The sequence below is a fragment of the Crassostrea angulata genome, chromosome 9 (assembly GCF_025612915.1).
Source record: "Crassostrea angulata isolate pt1a10 chromosome 9, ASM2561291v2, whole genome shotgun sequence".
Classification (NCBI taxonomy): domain Eukaryota; kingdom Metazoa; phylum Mollusca; class Bivalvia; order Ostreida; family Ostreidae; genus Magallana; species Magallana angulata.
In genome coordinates, this window is record NC_069119.1 from 17,803,550 (window position 1) to 17,827,045 (window position 23,496).

The 23,496-nt window shown below is 34.0% G+C and overlaps 1 protein-coding gene and 1 pseudogene across 1 annotated transcript; one reads left to right on the forward strand and one right to left on the reverse strand.

The window, feature by feature from the left end:
• Nucleotides 1-5,752: 5,752 nt before the first annotated feature.
• Nucleotides 5,753-8,788, reverse strand: LOC128162719 (uncharacterized; annotated as a pseudogene).
• A 1,693-nt stretch (nt 8,789-10,481) lies between these two features.
• Nucleotides 10,482-21,750, forward strand: LOC128164144 (polypeptide N-acetylgalactosaminyltransferase 11-like). The gene is made up of 12 exons (XM_052827885.1): nt 10,482-10,597; nt 12,738-13,152; nt 14,347-14,428; nt 14,774-14,940; nt 15,934-16,061; nt 16,619-16,863; nt 17,454-17,571; nt 17,899-18,051; nt 18,509-18,640; nt 19,529-19,630; nt 20,046-20,309; nt 21,088-21,750. Exons 2-12 carry the CDS (start codon nt 12,831-12,833, stop codon nt 21,214-21,216), a joined length of 1,842 nt encoding a protein of 613 aa, XP_052683845.1. The 5' UTR covers nt 10,482-10,597; nt 12,738-12,830; the 3' UTR covers nt 21,217-21,750.
• Nucleotides 21,751-23,496: the final 1,746 nt, after the last annotated feature.

Consider the following 23,496-nt stretch of genomic DNA (forward strand, 5'->3'; position numbering starts at 1 on the left):
TCTTGTAACTAAAATTTGTTTATTTATATATAGTTTAACACTTCTGAAATATATGATTGCGTTAACTATGGCTTACAGATGTGAAATGTAGATTATCGTTGTAAACTATAGTTTCCTGAAGCCATAGTTTACAACCGTCAAACCTAGTTTATCGACTGTGAAACTGTGATTAGCTTATTTTTGTGAATTTGGCGTGCCATACATGCAAAGCCATGAAAACTCTGTCCCAAAATGTTTTAACATCAATATTTACTTAACTCTCTCCAGGATTAAAACAATACGCACAATCTAAAATACGAGTGGTAAAATAAAAAAAAAACTCAGGTTTTTTTTTAAATTTGTCAATACCATGACTTCTCCTTTAATTGAAACTCAATATGTATATCTTGTCGCTGAGGTTGTGGAACTAGGCTTTTTAAAAAAGTATATATTGGACTTTTGCATTGCAAAACTAAAGTAATAAACACAGATGATGTGAATAAAGGTTATGCTGAAATATTTGTAAACGATGTTCCTGAAACTTTTAATGTAAACAAGATATTAGATTTACTTATATGATATCCATATATCATATAAACTATATGTGTTCGTTCTTGTCAACTTCCAAGAGTATACAGTGTAAAAAGAAATGACATGTCATCAAAGAAGACTTATAAAAATTATTCGTATTTCAATTATGCTTCATTAATAAGGATGTGTACATGTATTCATGTAAAAACTCGCACCCCAAAGTGACAGAAAAGAGAAAATGGGGCATAATTTTTGGAATATTCGAAAATGACCCCTGTAAATATATTGTAAAAATAAATATTTTGAAGAAAACCCTATGCCAAGGGTTGGCGGGGCAATTCCCGCCAGAGATTGAGGAAAGGAGGAAGAAGCTGTACCCGATCATGAGATTAGCGAAGAGGGATGGAAGGCGTGTGCGACTGGTCAAAGACTTGTTATACGTCAACGGAGAGTTATATGACACAGAAAAGGACGTATCCACCCAGCCGGAACGCCTGCCTTACTCCCGAGTGGTAAACACTGGTAGCCGCCAACCGCAGAAAAGACCGCACGACAGATCAACGCCTGACCGGGTCAGATAGGGACGCGTGGAAGATCAGACAACAAAGACTCTAAGTTTTCTATCCCTTAACATCTGCGGACTCAGGAAAAAATTACAGTATCCTGATTTTGTTACTTTTGTTTGAAAATACGATATTTTATGCTTAACTGAAACGAAAACCGACAATACTAATGTTATTGATATTCCAGGTTTTGTTGTATATATATGAAAAATAGATTTGACATTGCAAAGGTAAAATCGGGAGGAATTATCTTAGCAATAAAAGAAAATTTGGTTAAATATATTGAAGTTTTAACATCTGAATGCGAGTATGTATTTTGGTTTAAGTTATTCAGAAACTTATCTAACAGTTCCTCAGATATATTGTTTGGAATTACATATGTCCCTCCAGAAAATACTAGATACTCGTCCAGCGACTGTTTCACGGACATAGAACAAGAAATGTTGAATATTTTAAAAACTACTCAGAATATATGTTTGTTAGGCGATTTCAATGCAAGAACTGGCAAATTGAAAGATTATGTATGTTTAGATAATTTTTTAGCAAACCGTAATAACATGGACGAAGAAACACGGCAATCATTAGAACAGGTTAATATATTGTTGGACTCAAATATTTCACTTGAAAGGTCAAGTTGTGATGATCACTGTAATAACTTTGGATACAAACTGATTGAACTGTGTAAGAATAACAATCTCTTCATTGTCAACGGCCGACTCGGAGAGAACCGGTTAACTTGTAAAGATAGAAGTACTATAGATTATGTATTATGTAATGCGTCCTTGTTGCAGTCAGTTAAAGGCTTTTTTATTCACGATTTTTGTAACTTATACTCCGATGATCACAGTCCAATCACTTTTGAGTTTTTGGATCAATTACCAATAGAGAAACAATCAAGTAGCCAATCGGCCGAAAAAGTAGATTCAAACATTCATTTGGGAGTCTGGAAAAGCTACAGAATTTGCACATAATATCATATCAATAGCGATAAATTAAACGAAACTGTCAGAAATATTGAATATTTACAAGGTAAACCCACTGTAGAACAGTACGATATAGACAAAATCACTAGTGAAGTCTGTAATATTTTTATTGCTTCAGCAGGAAAGACATTAAAAAATAAAACTCCCCCGAAGAAAAGACAAGACGATGCTAATAAACCATGGTTCAATAAAACTTGTCGCACAGCCAGAAGAAAATTCCCCATTGCAAAACGTTTATATAATAAAGAAAAATCAAATGAAACTTTTAATAATCTTAAAATTTATGGTAAAGAATACAAGAAAACATTGGATAAAAGCATCAAGGACTACAATAATAGTATTTCAGACAAGCTTAAGGAACTCCATAAAGGGATATCTAAAGAATACTCAGTCTGGTATATTTTAAATAGTACCAATAAGAAAGACAAAACTAGTGTAAATATTGATTTAATGTATGAGTTTATGAAAAAAACAAACGAAGGCACAGTTGAAGACCAAGAGATAGATATAAACATAAACTTAGAAAATGATACACTTCTTAATCAGTCTATAACTTGTGAAGAAATTAGGAATGCTGTAAAAAAATTGAAAAACAATAAAGCGCCTAGCGGTGACCATGTTATCAACGAATATATTAAGGCAACTTACCCTTATATGTAAACTTTTTCAATTTAGTTTTTGATAGTGGCCTAGTCCCAGACGATTGGCTATTGAGAATAATTAAGCCAATTTACAAAGGCAAGGGCGACAGGAGTCAACCTGAAAATTATAGACCTATTACATTACTCAGTTGTTTAGGAAAACTTTTTACTAGTATAATATGTGACCGTTTTAATGAAGCGCAAACTGGTTTTAGAAAGGGTTATTGTACATCAGATAATATATTTGTTATTGATTTTCTTTGTAAATATGCACTAAACAATAGGAGGAAACTATTCTGTGCTTTCATTGATTTTAAGCAAGCTTTTGATACAGTTTGGCGAGATGGACTATGGACGAAAGTTCTTAAAAGTGGGATAGATGGAAAATGTTTGAGATTTATTATTAACATGTACAAGGGTATCAAATCAAAGGTAAAAATTGGTCATCATTTATCAGATTTTTTTATGTGTAAGTTAAACATAGGTGTAAGACAAGGAGAAAATTGTCACCATTTTTATTTTCTCTTTTTATTAACGATTTGGAAGATTATTTATTAAGAAACCAGATAGAGGGTTTTACTTGTCCTTCTCTTCAAAAACAGGATGATTTATTTGCTATGTTGCTACTTTTTTATGCCGATGACACTGTCTTGATATCTGAATCTGCGTCTAATTTACAAAAGTCATTAGATGTGTTTGCAAATTATTGTGATATATGGAAACTTAATGTCAATATAGCCAAAACAAAAATCCTCATTTTTTCAAAAGGTGCAATGTCAAAGCGTAAATTTTTGTATGAAGGAGTAACTATTGAAAACGTAAAATCATTTTGCTATTTGGGTATTGTTTTATCAAGAAGTGGAAAATTTAATAATGCTAAAAAGCATTTAGTAGAACAAGCGTCAAAGGCATTATATGGTGTTTTACGAAAAATACGTTATTTTAGCCTACCAATTAATTGTCAGTTAGACCCATTTGACAAGGTCATTAACCCAATTTTACTTTACTCGTGCGAAGTGTGGGGTTACGAAAATTTAGATATTATTGAAAAGGTACATTTAAAAATTTTTGAAATTTATTCTTAATCTTAAATCTAGTACTCCAAATTGTATGGTGTATGGAGAAACTGGAAGGTATCCATTGTCGCTCTTTGTTAAAATTAAAATGATAATGTACTGGACAAAAGTATTGACAGCCCACGATTGTAAACTCACTAATGTAATCTATTGTTATTTTTATAGATGTTACAAAAATGGATCTTTTATACATCCATGGATAAAATGAATACATGATATACTCAACTCATGCGGGTTGTCTTATATATGGGAAACTCAAACAATATGTAGTTATAACTGGCTGAAGTCAATAGTTAAAAAAATATTACAAAATTAATTTGTACAAGATTGGAGAAGTATAGTAGATAACTCAAATCATCGATACCCCATTGAAACAGGTAGATGGCATAACATTGAAAAACATTTAAGAAAATGTACAATGTGTGATTCTAATAGTTTTGGGGATGAATTTCATTATATTTTAGAATGTATAAATTTTGTAAACGACAGAAAAATGTTTTTACCCAAGAGATATTATGAAAACCCAAATATTATAAAATTTAACGAGCTCATGAATACTTTTAATGTAGAAAAACTAAAAAACTTGTCAATATTTATTAAGAAAATTTTCAAAGTCTGTTCTTCCAGAAACCAACTTTAACAACCTATTGTATTGTGATTTTAACTTTTTTTTGTCACTATTATTCCTACTGTACATGTGATCCTTGACTGTGTTCGTGTACATTTGTATATACTGATTTTGAACCTCAAATACCAGTGAACTGGTCTTGAGTAAATAAAGAATTGAATTGAAATGGAACTTACTTGTAGGCCTTGGGCCAATGACAAACAAAATTACACCCGCACTCCCCCCTCCTCCGATCAATTTTTTGGATTCGCGCATGCAGTGTGTTGAATGTATCTGTGAAATTTTGAAATTCACGAAATCGAGCTTACATACATGTATTTCGCATTTCAACGGATTCATATTCATATCGACGAAACCTAGCCAGGTGAAAACAGAGAGAGAGAGAGAGAGAGAGAGAGAGAGAGAGAGAGAGAGAGAGAGAGAGAGAGAGAGAGAGAGAGAGAATGTGTGTGATAACACGTTAGAGCAATAAAAGATTAACATTTGATTTAAGACTTTAACTAGTATATAGTATAATGGATTCGTTCAGAATAATCGGAATAAATGTATCTACAAGATTTTTTATTATATCAATCTACAGCAGAGATTAGAGCATTTACATGCATTATTGAATCGGTGGCTTACATTTGATGCCGATGATTCTCAAAGCGTCGATGAGCGATTGAATTTAGCGAGAAGCGATGTAAAGAAAACTGATACGCAATATAGTTGTATTCAAAAAATCACAACTGGTTTATCATAACATATTAAATTGATTCATTAATTATGATGACCATCTTTTAGCATGTATTGGTGCTCTGCAAGATTATGAATAAGCACAATAAATTTTTATTACTTATTAATCGATTGTCTTTTCAGATGTTCAAAATTATTTAAAGATTTTTTTCCCTATGTTTGGCACGTGAGTTTCGACCTGTATTAAATTTGCGGATAATTTCTGGCACTCTTCTGGGCATCATAACACGAAGTTTTCCTGACGAAACCAAATTATTCCATATGAAGCATGTACGTTATTATAGTCTGTTATTGCTTTCATCACGTTTTGATGATTTAAATAAAAATACACATATCTGTGAAAGAAATATAATCGAGGTGATAAAATATCAACATTATTTTCATTGACCCATTAAAATTTTTCACTTGAAAATTCAGGTGAGCAATGTGGCCCATCGGTTTCTTGTTTGAAAATACAAGATGACATTTGTTAAAGTTTGTAAATAATTTATAAAACGGTCCTTATATAATTTAATTGGAAACAAAATGAATTATATCTAAATTAGTGATTAAGCCAAACAGATATTATTGATATAAATTGTGATGAAACGGAGTTTGTTTGGAGTAAATTGTTCATTCATAGTGCCAATTTAGCAAACGTGCTAATGAGCTCTTCCACAGTTGTGTCGTCTTGGATCAAATTCTCTTCTTGACGGAACTTTTGGCGGATTGTCTGTGGTGTTTACGTTTTTGAGTGGGCTGAAAATGAGAAAAATATAGAAAAAAACCCATTAGTTGTTAACAATACATGTACATGTAGTATTTGAAGGTAATCTCGTCAATATGATCTTTTGTACACAATAAAAAAGATCTAGTCGAATTTGCGTACATGCCCATTTTTATCGGAGTTCTTGTTGTTTGGATACGCCACGTCTGCAGTCACAGAGGCCGCTGCCATAGTCTTTGTACACTTTATCTGGCGAAAAAAATTTATAAATGTATAAATATATGTGAAGAAATAGGTACATTCAACAAGAATAAACTCCAATGAACTTTTAGACGCAGTGAATGGCGGTAATATACCTTTTTCGTTTCGGTGGTGGGACATGTTCTCTCACTTCCCAACAAGTTGTAGGTGCCACCAAGACAGGTAAAGAGGCTACGGAGATGTGTCAAAATAGTTAGTCTATGCATCAAGTTTAACTGAAAGTTTGAAAACGATATGGAATTTTAACTTCAAGCGATGCAAATCCTACTATTGAGTTTACTTGTAATAACATTGGAAACCAAACTAGGACCACTTACGTCATTTTCGGGCTTCTTGCTTTTGTTGTCCTCTCCGTCAGATTTTTGATATGGCTTTTTCCTTACTCCTTTCATGCGGGGTTTTCCTCTCTTTGTGGGGTTAGGTGTAGAGTCTACCTCTTGTGCTTTGGTCTTGGTTTCTTCGATGTTATGACACTGTCAACAGATTATTTGAACTTTCAGGCACGTTGCATCGGAAAGGGGGAGCAGGGGAGAGCCTTAACCCCCCCCCCCACCCCCTGATTTTGTTCGTAGCAGACATTTTCCTTAAATTTACATAAAAAGTTGAAGTAAAAGGGAGTTTCCTCTCCCCCACTTTTGTAGAAGCAGGTATAAATGTATGAATGGTAGTTGGAGGTAAAAATAAGAAAATGAACAGTGAGATTTATTTTACAAGTGTCCTTTCCGATATATTTCATTTTATCACAAGGAATACTACCCCCTGCCCCCCCCCCCCCCCACCCCGGATTAAGATTTCAATTGTGGATGAGGTTGCCCCCCCCCCCCCCCCATATTAAAAACTGATGCTACGTCCTGACTTTTATTTACTCTGTTTGTAAGTATGTCTAACCATGGTCGGGGTCTTCGAATAACAAATTTCATTACTTACGGAGTTTCTAATTGCTTTCAGTATAACCGAAATCTGCTCTTCCAAAGCCTAGAAAAATGATTTTAATAAAGTCAGATTTTAATTCAACCAAAAGGAGTTCTTATAGCTTTGTAAAAATAAATCAAAAAAGAAACCAACCTGTAAAGGGGAGCAACTCTGCTGAGTTGTCTTCTTCTGTGGGGCTCTATCTTTTGGTTGCATCTACAAAGAATCTTACTATTAGTTCGGGATTCCATTCCAAGTGACAGTAAAAGATTTTACGCAATTACGCGATTTTATTAAGGTTGCTCACTACACCTTGAAATATTTTCTGAAATCAGCAGAAAATTACTTGATTATGATAGATATCATAATGGATAAGAAGTATTTAAGTCAAATAGGCAATAAAATGTGTAATTTTGGATGAAAAATTACATTTCTGAAAATTTAATTCAATAAACATGAACAAAAACTCCAGGCGGATTCGAACTCATGATTGATTTGCGGTTCAGAACCTTAATACTTTAACCACTGAGCTACGACGATATACAACCGAATCGAACAATATAAACAGTTTAACAAAACCTTTAAATCGCCATCTTGTGACGTAATGTCTTAAAAAGTATAAGTCTGGGTGTAGTGAGGTACCTTAAGCAAATACTTGCATTATATATAGTAAATACAAATCCAAACCAGATAACCCGAGATTTGAGAAAGTTATTTAAATTTTTAAAATACTCCAAACAATTCAAGACTACTGAAAATATGAGTTATGCATTTTGGACAAGACTTTATTTATTTATTAGTTATGTATTCCAAAATAGGCCATTTACAAAAAAGAATTAAAAATGCAACATATTTTTGATCCCTAAAAATATGTACCTGAAGTCGCCAAGGTTTTTTCTTGCTTTTAGCAGCAGTTGTCGTGATCTATATTGCAAATAATATATAGACGAATTATTAATCTATCAACTGACTGGTGAAAAATAAAGAAGTTAGGTGTATGTAACATGTTTCTAAAATATTCGTGAAAAAAAGACAGCAGTGTTCGATATATACATATAAATTAAACTCAAACCAACATTTACAAAGCGTGGCGATTTTATAAAAAAAAAAAATGTTACCTTGTCTCCATCCACTGACTCAAGTGTTGCAGGAGGCCGGCGAATCGCCATTCTCTTTACGGCCCGGCAACACTCCTCTAACTCTAAATCATCAATGCTCTAAAAGTTGATACAATCTCTAGATTAGACATATGCATGCGCAGTTATAAGAACAAAGAGTCGCTTTATGTGAAGACCTACTGCATTTTAAGAAAATTAACAACCTGAAATTCGACAAAAATTAATGACTATCAAATTAAAAGACAAGTGTACTAATCTTTAAATGTATTATCCTTCTGTTTTTAATCGTTTATCTAAATCTAAATGACGGATGTTTTTTATAGTTAATCTAGCAATTCCATCATTATATAAAGACAAATAGTGCAAATACAAAATTTATGTACCTTAATTACAAATCCAAAATTATCTCTTTGGTTCAAATACTTTTATATCCTAATAATAGTTTTTTAAATATAATATGTGGAAAGTCAGGCGGACGTTATGCATGATCAAAGAGGGTATATGTGTCATACTAACACCGATGCAAAGAATATGGACTAAAATTTAGAAATAAGTTTGGTAAATCATACTATGTTGTATTGTTTCAACTAGTAAAATAAGAAATATGTATTATGCTTGAAGTATATATTACCCTTTTATTCGATGTTGCTGCCATCATGATCTTTTATAAGTCTTTTGGGTTTCTTCGCCTTTCCTGAATACTGGGATCCGTTGGTAATGTGCTGCATCCACAATGAACGTGGCGCAAGCCATTGTGACGTCATAATTGTTTACAACATCCAATCAGCGCAACGCGAATTTTACTTTCTTAAAAAACGAAAATTAATTCCATCAAAATAAAATGTCATGTAATATCAAGATAGCTGCAAGTCTGTAGCTCCTGGTCTAAAAAAATCGGATGGACGATCTGAGAGCTACATATTGTCTCCCATAGTACAAAAATTTTGAAACCGCTCATTTTTAACTTGTTTTGACGCAAGAAAAAGATAGCTACGCCCTGCTGAAAGTCCAAGGTCTTGTTGAAATGGTTCTATTTGTATGAAATGTGTTCAGAAATAAGGTTAAAAAGTCCAAAATTAGCCCACTTTGGTGCGCCGTAAATTGCAGCTTTTTACGGGGGGGGGGGCGCTGTAGCTCCCAGGTAGTCCATCCGAATTTGACTGAAATAAATCATAAGTAGTACAGAATGTATCATCTGGTATGTCAACAGTCACACCGCAAAACTTAGCAAAACGTAGCTTCGTATTTAAAAGTGAGGGGGGCAGGGGGCAGCCTTGACATGAGAAAAAAAAAGAAGGCAACTAAATGTACCTAAATTTATAAGAAGCCTAATCCGTTTTTTTTTTTTTTTTTTTTTTTTTGGGGGGGGGGGGGCGGGGTAGCGTAGTACGTCTTTAACTTCAATTTTTTTTTACATGGACTCAAAAAAGTAGGGGGGTAACTCCCTTCTAGATATTGATTTTTTTATAAGTAAATTGAAGAAACATTTTTTGAATTGAACAAAAAGGGGGGGATGCCCCCCTCCCACCCATACACACGATGCTACGTGTCGTTTATGTTGATTCTATGGTATATTTTTTGGTATATCGTTGACTTAAATGAAGTCTGTGATATGTGTAGTATCAGTTATATCAAGTTTATAAGGGGGGGGGGGGGGGGCATTCGAGGTGTTTTCCGAGCCTGCCGGAAAGGCCTTTAATTCCACAACCTTTTCTCTAATATTTAAGACTTGTAATAGGAAAACAATCGAATTCAGCAGAATTTCATCGAATTTATTGATATCATTAATGTGTTCAGCAAACACAATATGATTTGGGGGAGAGAGAGAGAGAGAGAGAGAGAGAGAGAGAGAGAGAGAGAGAGAGAGAGAGAGAGAGAGAGAGAGAGAGAGAGAGAGAGAGAGAGAGAGAGAGAGAGAGAGAGAGAGGAGAGAGAGAGGATCATGTGAATCATAAGTAAAAAGTGTAGGAAAACATTTTGATAAAAAATATGATTATGGAGAATATAGTTTGTATAATTTGTAAAATTGACGGACAATCACGATTAACATTTTTCAGATAGTAAGAAACACTTTTGATTTTTTGGTTTTGGTTTTGGTTTTTTTTTTTTTTGTAAAATTTTCTCAGCAGTAAGTATTATTTTTTTGTAAAATCGAATAAATAATGCATATTTTGAATATTACAAAGCCTATTATAATTTGATCTTTGTTACAGTTATTGTTTTGCGGTTTTACCTAGCTATAAACCACGAGGTCGGAATGCCGAGTGCATTTAAAATAAGGGGTGGCGAAACAAGATGTACCGTTTTTTTTAGTGTCTAAATCTTTTGAAGGTTTTTTGATACATGGTGTTTGGACCTTATTTCAAAGAAATCAATAAACATTGACTAATTTGTTTTGATGGGGATCACTGTCGATGAAATTACTTTTAACGCTCGAGGAAAACGCATAATTCAGTGACTTAAGGTTAACATTTACAGATAAAGACAATCAATTACGTGCCACAGTTAATGTTATAAAAATATCCGTGGCTACTGGGCAGATTTTGTCTATTTGTGTAGCATTATCGTAGGACATTTATGATGAGCAGATGGATGCACGTGTAACACCAACTCATTGAGGTGTCATAACAGTATTTCACTGAAGGTTCACGTCAAAACATGGCTGAGCCAAAATAATTCCCGAATTTTCCTTTGAATTCGGGGCGTTTCCGCACGCGACAGGAGCTGATTTTTTTTATGAGCTGAAAAACAATGTGTAAGAGGCCTAACTATCCCATTTTTGTAATAATGCGAGGTCATTTGAATTTTTGATGCGTGTTGTTTCCGGAGGGGGGTGAAAAGGCCCGGGCTTGATTTTCAAGCACATGTGTAACTTCGAGGTAAACAAAGTCTCACGCCTTGCTGGATGCACGTGTGTATTTTGCTAGAAAATTGTAAATGAAGCGTTGTTTAAAAAGATGTCAAGAGGATTTTTTCCAGAAGTTCGGTTTGAATTTATAATCTGTATCTAAAGTTGTGCAATTTTGGTAAGAATATATAGTAAAATTTAATACTGTAGTGCAACCTGCAGGAAAACGGGTTTGCTATGTTAAAAAATGTTATACCTGTGTTTTAGGTATTAAATCAGCGTGTTTAGACGAAAAATGACAAACAAAGGGGTTTTGTAGCCAGCAGCACGCTTATTTTGTTTTTAATGATGCATACAAAATTAGCCCACATTTCCTCTGAAATGTTCTACTGCCTCAAAACAATGACCCATTTATAATAGATCGGACCGTCTAAACTGCCCGGAAAATTTTCAGCAGATCAAATACGATGTAGTATTCATCGTCGTAAACAACAAAATCTTCTACGGGGTGTGAATTTCAAATAAAATCGGTTGTTTAGGCCCTTGTGTTACAGTAAGAAATGCTCAATTTATGTCCAAAATTGAGAAATATTGGTACGAAAGCGGTAAACAGCTGAGATGTATCACTCATGTTAGTTAGATTAGAACAAGACCATGCTATTTTGGACAAAGGTTCTCACCATTTTCATAAATTGTTTGAAATAATGACGTTTTCTCTACCCCACCCCCCAGAGGCAGGGTCATTGAATTTTTTGCTGACATAATTTCTAGGGTCCACATGATATTAATTAATTTGCGTCATTTTATACATTTTCATACATCACTTGTCAAGTTAAAACCAAAAAATCACTGAATATCAAAACACCGTGTAAATGCATACAGTATAACTTTGATCATATTTTCATAAATCAGTGGCCACCGTGTATACTGTGGTGTTAAAAAATCGCTCATAACTTTCTGAAATGAGTAGATATCTTCATAATTTTTTTTTAGTCACACAACACAATAAGTATTAATCAATTTATTAATGTTGATTTTGCGATAACAAAAAATGAGTTATATTGCAGGTGTCATAACAGTATTTCACTGAAGGTTCACGTCAAAACATGGCTGAGCCAAAATAATTCCCGAATTTTCCTTTGAATTCGGGGCGTTTCCGCACGCGACAGGAGCTGATTTTTTTTTATGAGCTGAAAAACAATGTGTAAGAGGCCTAACTATCCCATTTTTGTAATAATGCGAGGTCATTTGAATTTTTGATGCGTGTTGTTTCCGGAGGGGGGTGAAAAGGCCCGGGCTTGATTTTCAAGCACATGTGTAACTTCGAGGTAAACAAAGTCTCACGCCTTGCTGGATGCACGTGTGTATTTTGCTAGAAAATTGTAAATGAAGCGTTGTTTAAAAAGATGTCAAGAGGATTTTTTCCAGAAGTTCGGTTTGAATTTATAATCTGTATCTAAAGTTGTGCAATTTTGGTAAGAATATATAGTAAAATTTAATACTGTAGTGCAACCTGAATATCAAGGGCAGCTTTGTGTATGGCTGTGGTTGTTTTACTGAAATTGAAAAACACAGTTGAAGTTGAATTTAATCATTTTTTCCCTTATTCTATTAAAATTTAAGTTAATGGGAATTAAGGGGTCAAACTACGAAATGAATATATTGATATACATTGATACATGTACTAAACACTGAACATTTTAAAATGCCAGATATTTTATTTCAGTTTTCTTAATTTTTTAATTTTGCTTTGCAGTGCCATTTTCTCCTGCACATGAGGAGGATCAGTGACTGATCTCAATATTGAATGTGATTAAACAATGAAAATAATTTAGTGTGATTTAGTGGGATGAGGAAAAGACTAAGCCTGAAATGTTGTCTGTTTGGCATTGGCATTCCATTGACCCTCTGGATGACCTTGAACTTGGTTAGCTGGGACATGAAGCTCTCAGCTGACTGGAACCAACCCCAACGGCTCACCCTGAGGGCGAGGAAGACCCTTTTGTTAAGGTCAAAGGTCAAGGCTCAGGCTGAAGAGAAGGGGGCCCCTCGACAATGTGAGGAGATTCCAGAGGTCATAAACAAAGCCCTTGTGAAGCATTACAACACCTCTGTGCTTCATTCTCTTGGGATCGTGTCCGGCCCTGAGGACCAGATAGCTCGAGATGAGGGTAAAGTTAAAAGGCATAAAAAAATTGAATGTGATCATTCTCAGTTACAGCCACACTGGGTTTTTTTCACCAGTTGAGAACTTGGGACTGGGGCCCTTTTAATTGGGGGAAAATAGAGACAAAACTAAAACAGGAAAATTTGTTTTTATTGATTATAATATTATGAAATTTAATGATTTCTATCATTTTTTCAAAAACCTATAATTTTTTATTCAACGTTTAAGCACAATGATTCTTTTTCTAGAGTTTTTGAAATTATTTATTATTCTGTTTAGTCTTTCTTGAAAATTTTGACAACTCGTACAAAGTTGTTGTTTTTTTAAAATACAATTGGGAATTTTGAGTCTGAAATTGGGAAAACATTAGAAAATTTCCAATTGTGACTGGGGCCAAATTTCAGCCCCCAAAAAACACTGTGTTGCTTTTGGTGAAATATGGCCACATTGATTCATTTTATTGCTAAAAGGGAAATATTCACTTATTTTTCAATTTATGATAAATTATGAAAATTGATTAATTCCCCATTAGGTAATTCCCAATTTCATATCTTACATAAGATTTATCTGCCTAGCACATTATATTTTGAGATTTTTGGCTTAAGAACCAACACATTCATTTTTTTTTTTTTGCTTACATTGTAAGTATACTGGTACTAAAAAGCATGTTTTTACAAATAATATATTAGCTAAACAAATTTACTTATTATGCATTTAATCTGCTTTTAACATACAAATTCATCAGCATACCGTATATATATGCATTTTTTAAAGCAGTACTACAGAGATATGTACATGAATGTAATAATTACCTCCCTTTAAACAAGTTGGGCACAGTTAGTGTCAGTTACACCATAGAGGAATGATTATGCTACACAAGAAATGGTTTTTTTTTATCATTAAAATTGTAAAGTAACATACCCTGGAATCGTTAATATTTTTGGTACTGGTTTAATTTCATGGATTCCTCTGATCAAAAGTCAAAATTCAACAAATTTACAACCCAATATATATATATAGGTATTGACTGCCTTGTAAATAGTTGCCTGATTTACATGTATATGATATGATAAAGAAAAACTGATGCAGAGAATGTCATTATAAACTGACATTATAAATGTCATTATAAACTTGATCTGAATGTGTAAACTTGACAACAAATCTGGACAAAATGGTAGCCATTCGACTATATTTACAGGGTACCAGAATTTTGCATTTAATGCACTTGTTAGCGATAAGATTGGATTCCACAGAGCTATTCCAGATACTCGCTATCCAAAGTAAGTCATAGATACCATTTCTGTCAAACTTGTTCTGTTATTAGCTTTTCTATTAATATACATGTATATGTAAATGTAAGCAGCAATATCCAATTGCAACACACTCGCGTAAGTTTTTGTCTAATATTGTGTCTTGATCTTTTTCCAGAAGAAATCTACTATTTTTGAATTTTAAAACTCTATTTACAATACTATAAATTGATATTGTTACCCCCCCCCCCCCCTTGCATCTAAATAAGACATTCCCTTCGAATTCTTTATCTAATGATTTTATAGACATTTCTTCGTACATACATATACCGGTAATTGATTTAGATACCAGATATTTGGGTTTTTTCCTTGCAGATGCCAGGATGTGACCTTTCCTGCCATTAACCTGGACACCAGTATCATCGTCTGCTTCTTCAATGAACAGCCGTCAGCTCTGCTCCGTCTGGTGCACTCGATTAATGACCAAACACCACAGGAACTGGTCAAAGAAATCATCCTAGTGGATGACAGTAGTACACTAGGTAGAAATGGGCGGTGGATTTTTTTGTTATCACACTCAATTTTGCTATCATCCTATAAAGTAAATGTTGTTATTTTTGCAGGGTAAAAAAAATAAGCTTAATAGGTATCATTTCAGGGATAACATGTTATTGTATGGATTTTTTACATTAAATGTGATTTGTCCTTGTTCACAGTGTAATGTCACATGTTGACAGATTAATTTTGCTGTAAGTTACCGATCTTTACAATTTAGTTACTGACCTTTACAGTTTAGTTACTGATCTTTACAGTTTAGTTGCTGACCTTTACAGTTTAGTTACTGACCTTTACAGTTTAGTTACTGACCTTTACAGTTTAGTTACTGACCTTTACAGTTTAGTTACTGACCTTTACAGTTTAGTTACTGACCTTTAAATAGTAGCTATATTGTACTTGTATCATTTGTTAACAGACCAATTTATGACTTTAGGTGTAAACATGGATAATTCCTGGATTTCCCTCTTATGTATATTACACAATTTCAGCGATAAACTGCTCTCCTTAAAATGAAACTGTATACAGGGTTATTTTTGCCTTGTGTAATTTTCGCCCTTCTACGTTTGCAAACAGTTTTCGCCCCATCATGAATTCGCCCCGACACAGTTGTGTTTAAAGAAAGATGATGTGAGACATTGGAATTTGCCTAGTCTTAAATTTGCCTCTGGGCAGCAAGGGTGAAAGGGACAAAAATAAAATGGGGGCAAATATTTCCCTGTATACAGTATTTTACTGTAAATACATCGTACATGTAATTATGTTAAAACTTTTTAATCATTAGAGTTTTGTTCTTCCATTGGTGATTTGATAATAGTGAATATTCATGAAAACGAGAATAGTTTAATAAGTTGGCCCATATTCAGTAAGCAAATACAACAAGATTAGCCATGTGTTTCTGATGATAGCTAGGAATTAGATCAACAACAAAGATTTAAACTGAAACATTGCCATTGAGGAATAATATGTGCGTCTTTCAGATGACCTGTCCTGTCAGATAGAGAATTATGTCAATCAACACTTTAACAACGTTCGATTGGTCCGTACTCCTGAGAGGGAGGGCCTGATCAGGGCGAGGGTGTTTGGAGCTAACCTTGCCTCAGGACAGGTAAATGTTTGGTGGAGGTGCAGTAAATAGCTTGTAGCAGTGACTCATAATTAATGAAGTAAAACACACTCAATTTGATACTGTAAATTCCTAGTTAAAAGCGAGGATAAATCCACTTGAAATTGTGAGAAGCACATCTTGCAGATGTTTAAAATCTCGCTTTTAATTTTTTGAATCTTGTAAACTACATGTATAAGAATTTATGATAAGAATTTGGTGTTCATAATTTGATGAAAAACGGAATTAAGTACTGGCGTTGAATAAGGAATTTAGAGTAGTGAAGCAACAGAGTTAAAATTTCATTCTTATTTATTCCACAAGTTTTTATCTTTACATGTACATATTTCAGATTAGGGGTATGAAACTGTTCACTGTAAGAATGGATTCATTATAAGTGTGTTAGCTGTAACCATGTTTTACTGTAATGTAGAATAATGATTTTGAGGGTATACCGTTCACCCATACAGGAATTTACCAACCCTGTACTGTAATAGTTATAAATGTATTTTCAATAAATTGTATCCAGAGTGCAAAATATTTAATAATTATTTTTTTAGGTTTTGGTGTTCCTAGATAGCCACTGTGAGGTTAACACTGATTGGTTGGAGCCTCTGTTGCTAAGGATATCACATGATCCGACAACGGTGGTCGTCCCGGTGATAGACATAATTAACCATGATACAATGGAGTACCAGCAGTCCCCCTTGGTTCGGGGAGGGTTCAACTGGGGTCTTCACTTTAGCTGGGATCGGCTGCCAGATAACGAAAAGAATGACCCAGATTTGGGCAGCAAGCCAATATTGTGAGTGCAGTCCTCAACATGTTCTCTTGGAATAATGCACTAGAGGCTATCAACCGAACATTTTAAATTTTTTATACTAAAAATAAGCGCAGTATGTACAGTAGGTACAGAGGTGCTTTCAAGGGTGCAATTTATTGATGTCACTGTATCTTACATTAAAAAATGTCTTCTAGCTTCTTCTTCAAAAAAACCCCCCAAAACTTCAAACTGTGTTCTACAATGAGAAATTAATATCATGTAGAAAGAATTCATGATGAATACTTTGTGGGTGGGTGGGTGCCATGTCAGAAAGAAAACCTTTGAATTAGGCTTATTCTTTATTTATCAAAATCACGAGAAGCCTTGCCTTTCTAATTTTAATACCTGTGTCACTGGTAACAAAAACGTAAATAGAAACCAAGGAAATTTGGTTTCCGGTAAAACTAATTTACTATTAAAGCAAACAAAAACACACATGTTCAGTAGACACACTCCTATACTCTCTACTTTATAGTTACTATAACTGAAATAAATACATGTACTTGAATCTGAGACTCACTACACCCGGAGGTTATGTAATTTATCTAATATAAGGTATTGACAACTTTCAGGTCACCTACAATGGCTGGGGGGTTATTTGCTATGAAAAGGGATTATTTTCACCACCTAGGGGAGTATGACCTTGGGATGGACATTTGGGGAGGAGAGAATCTAGAGATCTCATTTAGGGTAAGTGAAACATAGATACATGTATATGGGTTAGTACTTGTGTATAGCATGCATGTAGATGCAAAAGTATATTACATGTACCTAGTATACTAGGTAATAAACATGTTAGATAGGGTATAGGATATATTTTGTACCATATGTAAATAAATAAATAAGTTATATACGTATTCATTATGACGGTTATGTATTTTTTTCTGCAATGCTTAATACTTTCAAACAGGCATGTAACCGAAAAAGAAGTTTTACTGTTCAAATAATGTGGAATTTTGAAGAGTCATAATTTATCATTAAAGAAGAAGTTTGGTATCATTGCCTTCTGTTTGACAGATCTGGATGTGTGGGGGCAAGCTGGAAATAATCCCATGCTCCAGGGTGGGGCACATCTTCAGGAAGCGCCGTCCGTACGGGAATCCCAAAGGCAGGGACACCTTCCTCAAAAACTCCCTCAGGGTGGCCAATGTATGGATGGACAAGTACAAGGTGAGACCAATTCAATGTCAAGGAAGGTGAGATAAGGTCAAGGTCAGAATTCAGTTATTGTCATTAGACTATAAAGGTCAAGTAGAGGTCAGGGATTTTTTTTGTAGTTAGATCATTTACGGAATCAAATCAAGATGAGTTCAAGTCATCGTCAGGGGTTAGGTCAAGTTGAAATGAGGTCAAATTGAAATCAAGTCAAGGTCAAAGTTCAGATATAAGTGAGTTTACGTCAAGGTCAAGGATATGTACATGTAAGGTGAATTAATGTCAATATTAGGGCTCAGTTAAGGTGAGAGATACTTGGAAAAAGTTGTTAGAGATGTTGCAAAAGAAAAAGAAATAAAAGAATTTAGATAATGAAGTTATATATATTTTTTTTGGGGGGGGGGTGTACAAATTCTTGATTTATTTGCTTCACCTTACCCCTTTGTTTTACTGTAGTAAATTCTATTTTTAGGAGTATTTCCTCAAACAGAGACCGCAGGCACAGGTAGTCGATTATGGAGACATCTCAGACAGAATCTCGCTCCGCAAACATCTCTCCTGTAAATCCTTCAAATGGTACCTCGATCATGTCTATCCAGAACTGGTATGTACACAGTCATGTTGTAACTCAGGCATGTCTGTCCATAACAAGTGTATGTATACAGTGTATATATGTACATTGTAATGTCTACATCATATCAATCCTTAGCTGGAAGGTACTACACATGTATCAACTCAGGCATGTTTTTTCCATTAAAGATAAATATGGGTCATATTTCATGTACCCCCTTAACTCTGTCTATATCCATCACATATATAATCAGTATATTAACCAGTACATACTGTATACAATACTGACATATTACTAACTCAGGCATATTTATCAAGACCTGGTATGTACCTGTACATTTGTACTAATAAAGACAAGTTTGTCCATTATTATTACTATGGCAATTAATTCAGAAAAAAATTATTTCCTTAGAAATGCTGGAAAAGGAAAAATATCGCTTGAATATGGCCCAGTTGATCATTAAGGCATAAGTTTCGCACAAAACACCCCAGTATACAATTAAGCTACTCTAGTTTTCACAGCCAATATTTATTTTTCAATAAAGCCTATATAATTAAATGTGTACCATGTTACCAAACATTTAATAACTTGCTAGAACATCTAGCTACCCTAAAATTTCGGTTCACAGCTCATTTGAGATGGATTTATCTGACTTATCAAGAGGGTTGGATGGTTGTGGTCATTTTTAGACTATTTCAATCTCCATTACTTGAAGAGCTTTGTATAAAAATATATTTAAAGATTCAAATTCTTAAGTAATTTGATTTTTTTCCTTCACTAAATTATAATTTTCAGCCTAGATATATCATATTTGAAATTTTAAGGTAGATTATATGGGTAGAATTGGTTGCCATCCAGCCTAGCCTCCTTAAGGTACTTTTTAAAAATAAATTGTATGACACCATCCTTTCTCTTACGTAGTCTTTGCCAGGGAACGTGAAACCCAGCAATAAGTCTTCCCATCATCAGCCAATGAAGTCAAAGGACAAGAAGAAGAAACCTGTCATTGTTAGGCATGGGAGAGTAAGTCCTGAAATCAATATGCTATTAAGGCAGTACACCTCCATGTTGTGATATACTTAAGAAATAAACAATATGTTAAAAAGTTTTTCTTGGATATGAACTTGGTTGGTCACATGATCAAATCCTGTGCAGCCTGAGGGGCTTCTCACAATATTTGATCATGTACCAACCAAGTTCATATTCCGGTGAACTTTTCAATATTCTGTTTATTTATATTACTTATATTTATCTATATATTTGAGAAAGGCAAATCGTTCATAATAATTACAAACCTAATATTAATATCGATATTAAAGTGTTTTGTTTGTCAAGGATCAAACTTTTTGCAATTAAATAAAGGCTTTTTATCAAGAAATTTCAGTTCAAGGCAAAATCAAAAAGTTTATCATCTATTTATTTAATGCATTTCTTTTAGATCAAGCACATCTCTTCCAATTTATGTGCTCAGTCCGAAAAAGAAATTTACACCAAGAAAGCTTTGGTGACCTTGGCACGGTGCGATGACGAATCTCTGTCCGGACAGAAGGCTCAGCTGTGGTTCGAAACTGAGAAGAACCAACTGATGCTAGCTCAGCTACTGTGTCTGGATATCGAGTCCGGATCAGTCGGGAAGAGTTACGCCCGGCTGATGAAGTGTCACGGATTAGGTGCCTCCCAGGGATGGCTGTGGATTAAAAAGGTATTCACAGTGGAGGGATGGATAAGTTGAAAAGACATCTCCACTATTCACAGTGGAGGGATGGATAAGTTGGAAAGACATCTCCACTATTCACAGTGGAAGGATGGATAAGTTGAAAAGAAGTCACCGCTAGCCAAAAGTCCGAGTCATTTATTTTCATGAATCATGAGAAAAAACAAATTGGACCCTTGGCTATAAGTAAAGATGTGAAAAAGAAGCAGATTAAAGATTTACTTTTCCTTATTTCATTTCTTTCGAGGTTAAAATTTGCCTTTAAAGTGTAAACCTCGCTTCATGGGTCTGCTATTAGAGTGTGTATAATGATAACTTTCAGTGCGAGTCAGAAAAATTTCAGTATTTATGTAAAAATATTTACACATGTATAAAAAAAGTGATTCCTACTTTGCTAGTACTTCTTTATATACATTTTAAGTAAGACAAGCACATTATGTAATAAATATTACTAGTGCAAGCTAAGAGTTTGAGATTTAATTATATTAACAGTTTATATTTTTGGTAACTGTAAATTCCTAATTAAATGTGAGGAATTAATATCCGCGTAAAATCGCGAGAAGCATCCTTCGCGGATTTTAAAATCTCGCCATTATTTTCTGAGAGTTGAAAACTATATGAAATAAAGAGAAAAGTTCAACGTTCGCGATTTTATATTCTTGCGATTTGATACAAACCAGCAGGATCGCGGAATTAAGTTCTCGCGTTATATATTAAGGAATTTACAGTATGCACTGGTTCTAATTGGTGAGTCTATACATTGTAGAATGGGGCCTCCCTCCTGTATAACCCAGTCAGTGGGAAGTGCCTGACCGCCACCGCCACAAAAGTGGGCGGGTACCTCAGTCTGGATCTGTGTACTGGAGCCAAAGAACAGGACTTCACCATCAGCTGACATCAAGCAATGACCACGTTGAATAAAAACAACAACCACTGAAGAAAAATCAAGTCATGTCGAGATCCTCCATGATTTCCTCGACTTAAAAAAATATATAGAGATATAATTAATGCCGATCTGCATTTTTAATTATCAGGCTGCGGTCAGACGGTGATTTACTCTGCTTTAAAAATTAGCATTGAAGTATTGTTATTATTATGTATGTGCCAAATTATTGTTTTCAATAGTCAGAATTCTGACGTGTGCTAGCTGTTGAATCATTGCATGTGTCATAAACGGTGCTTTGTATAAGATTAATTGATGGGGTATGTGCTTTAAAGCGGAGAAATAAGTGGAGAATCCTGATAATTGAAGGGCTTTAATCATTAGGGCATTCCCCTCCATATATATTTGTGTATCATATGTTCATTTTGCTATACTGCGGATATCACTCAAGTGATTGATATTGTGACAATGGGAAAATCCATTTTGTGCAATAATGTTAGTACCTGTATCATTCGCAACTGAAAGGCCACTAAAAATGTGTATATACATGTAGATGAAAGGTAGTTAAAACATGTATATAATTCCCTGGTATGTAATATGATATGATTTCTATCTATCATGTTTAACCTGTGTGTTGTTATAATATATAAAGACCAGGAATGACCTTAACTAGGCTCAAACCCAGGACCCTTCACTTTAAAAACCAACGTTCTACCGACTGAGCTAAAGTGGGAGCATGACAGCACTGGGCCTATATATTTCTTTTAGTATACTGATGGATGAGTTTGCACATTCTCCTCAAGAAAATAAGTCTATTGTAAATTAAGCAGGCTTTATAGAATTGTTTGTTTGCCCTTTCTTGACTTTGTTGTGTTAGTATTGGAATTTTTTTTCAAAACGGAAAAAACTGGCCATGGATATAACAGAAAAGGGGTTATAATACTTTTACATGTACCTGACCAGTAAATGCTAGTAAGATTTTAGCTATAGAAAATACAGGTAATACATAGGCATCTGGGTTTTTTTGCATAATGAATCAATCATTAAAAATTTGAATTTCACCTTTAAGTGTTAAAATAGGTAAAAAACTAAAACTACTTTTAATTTTTATAATTCACCGCAGATAAACCCACCCCAACCCCAACCCCAAAACCGATCAGGCAAGATTTGGATGTCAATCTGCCCCTTTCTGCTTTCAATTTGCTTTTGATGCCTATGTATTATGCAGGTTTATTAAAGGAAATAATTAAGGTTGTTATAGTGTGAGACAGACAGGTTCAAAGTTCTTAGATAATATTTGATAAAGGGCATTATAAATGTTTCATATGTTATCAATATTGGTATGTTATCAAAATTGGTATGTTAACTCATATAGTACTCATAATGCCATGATACTTCCAAAGTCTTGATACTGTTTTTATGGGTTTTCTTTTACCGTTTTGTGAGGGTTTTTTTCTTTTTATTTGTCTATGGAACTTTTTCACTGTTGATTTTTTTTCTTCATAATTTTAAGTACAGTAAATGCAAGCATCAATAATTACTTGATGAGCTAATGAAGAAATTTTGATAATTAATTAAAGTATACAAATGAATGATACAACACATTCCTAATTAAACGCGAGGAATTAATATCCGCGTAAAATCGCGAGGAGCACCCTTCGCGGATTTGAATATCTCGCCATTATTTTTTTAAAGTTGAGAACTATAAGAAATACCGGTAGGTATAAAAGTTCTGTGTTCACGATTTAATATTCTCGCGATTTGATACAAAGTAGTGGGATCGCTGAATTAAGTACTCGCGTACTGTAATATAAGGAATTTACAGTAATGTTTTAGAATTACATAATCATTATTGAATATATGCATATTTTTTCATAAATCATCACAAATAATATATAGACCATTTATGATAAGCATCATTAGGTCTTTTAAAACATGTATTAATATATATCTTTGTGAATGACGTTGTGTACTACATGTAATATATGCATTTAACTTCTACAGTTACACCTTGATATTTCGAATACAATGGATATGTTGAAGTGATTTGTTTTTATGACTTATTTTTTTAAGTATTTTACCCTAGACATCTCAAATACTCGGATATCTCGAACTATTTAAACAGTCCTATCTAGTTCAAGATGATGAAGTATGACTGCATATGCATTATAACATGACTTATGCATAGTAGAAATATATGTAGATGTATCTGTATGTGTGTATGTGTGCATCTTCAGATCTACAAGTGTACTGGAAATTGCCTTTATCTGTGCCTTATGTATTTCAGGGTCT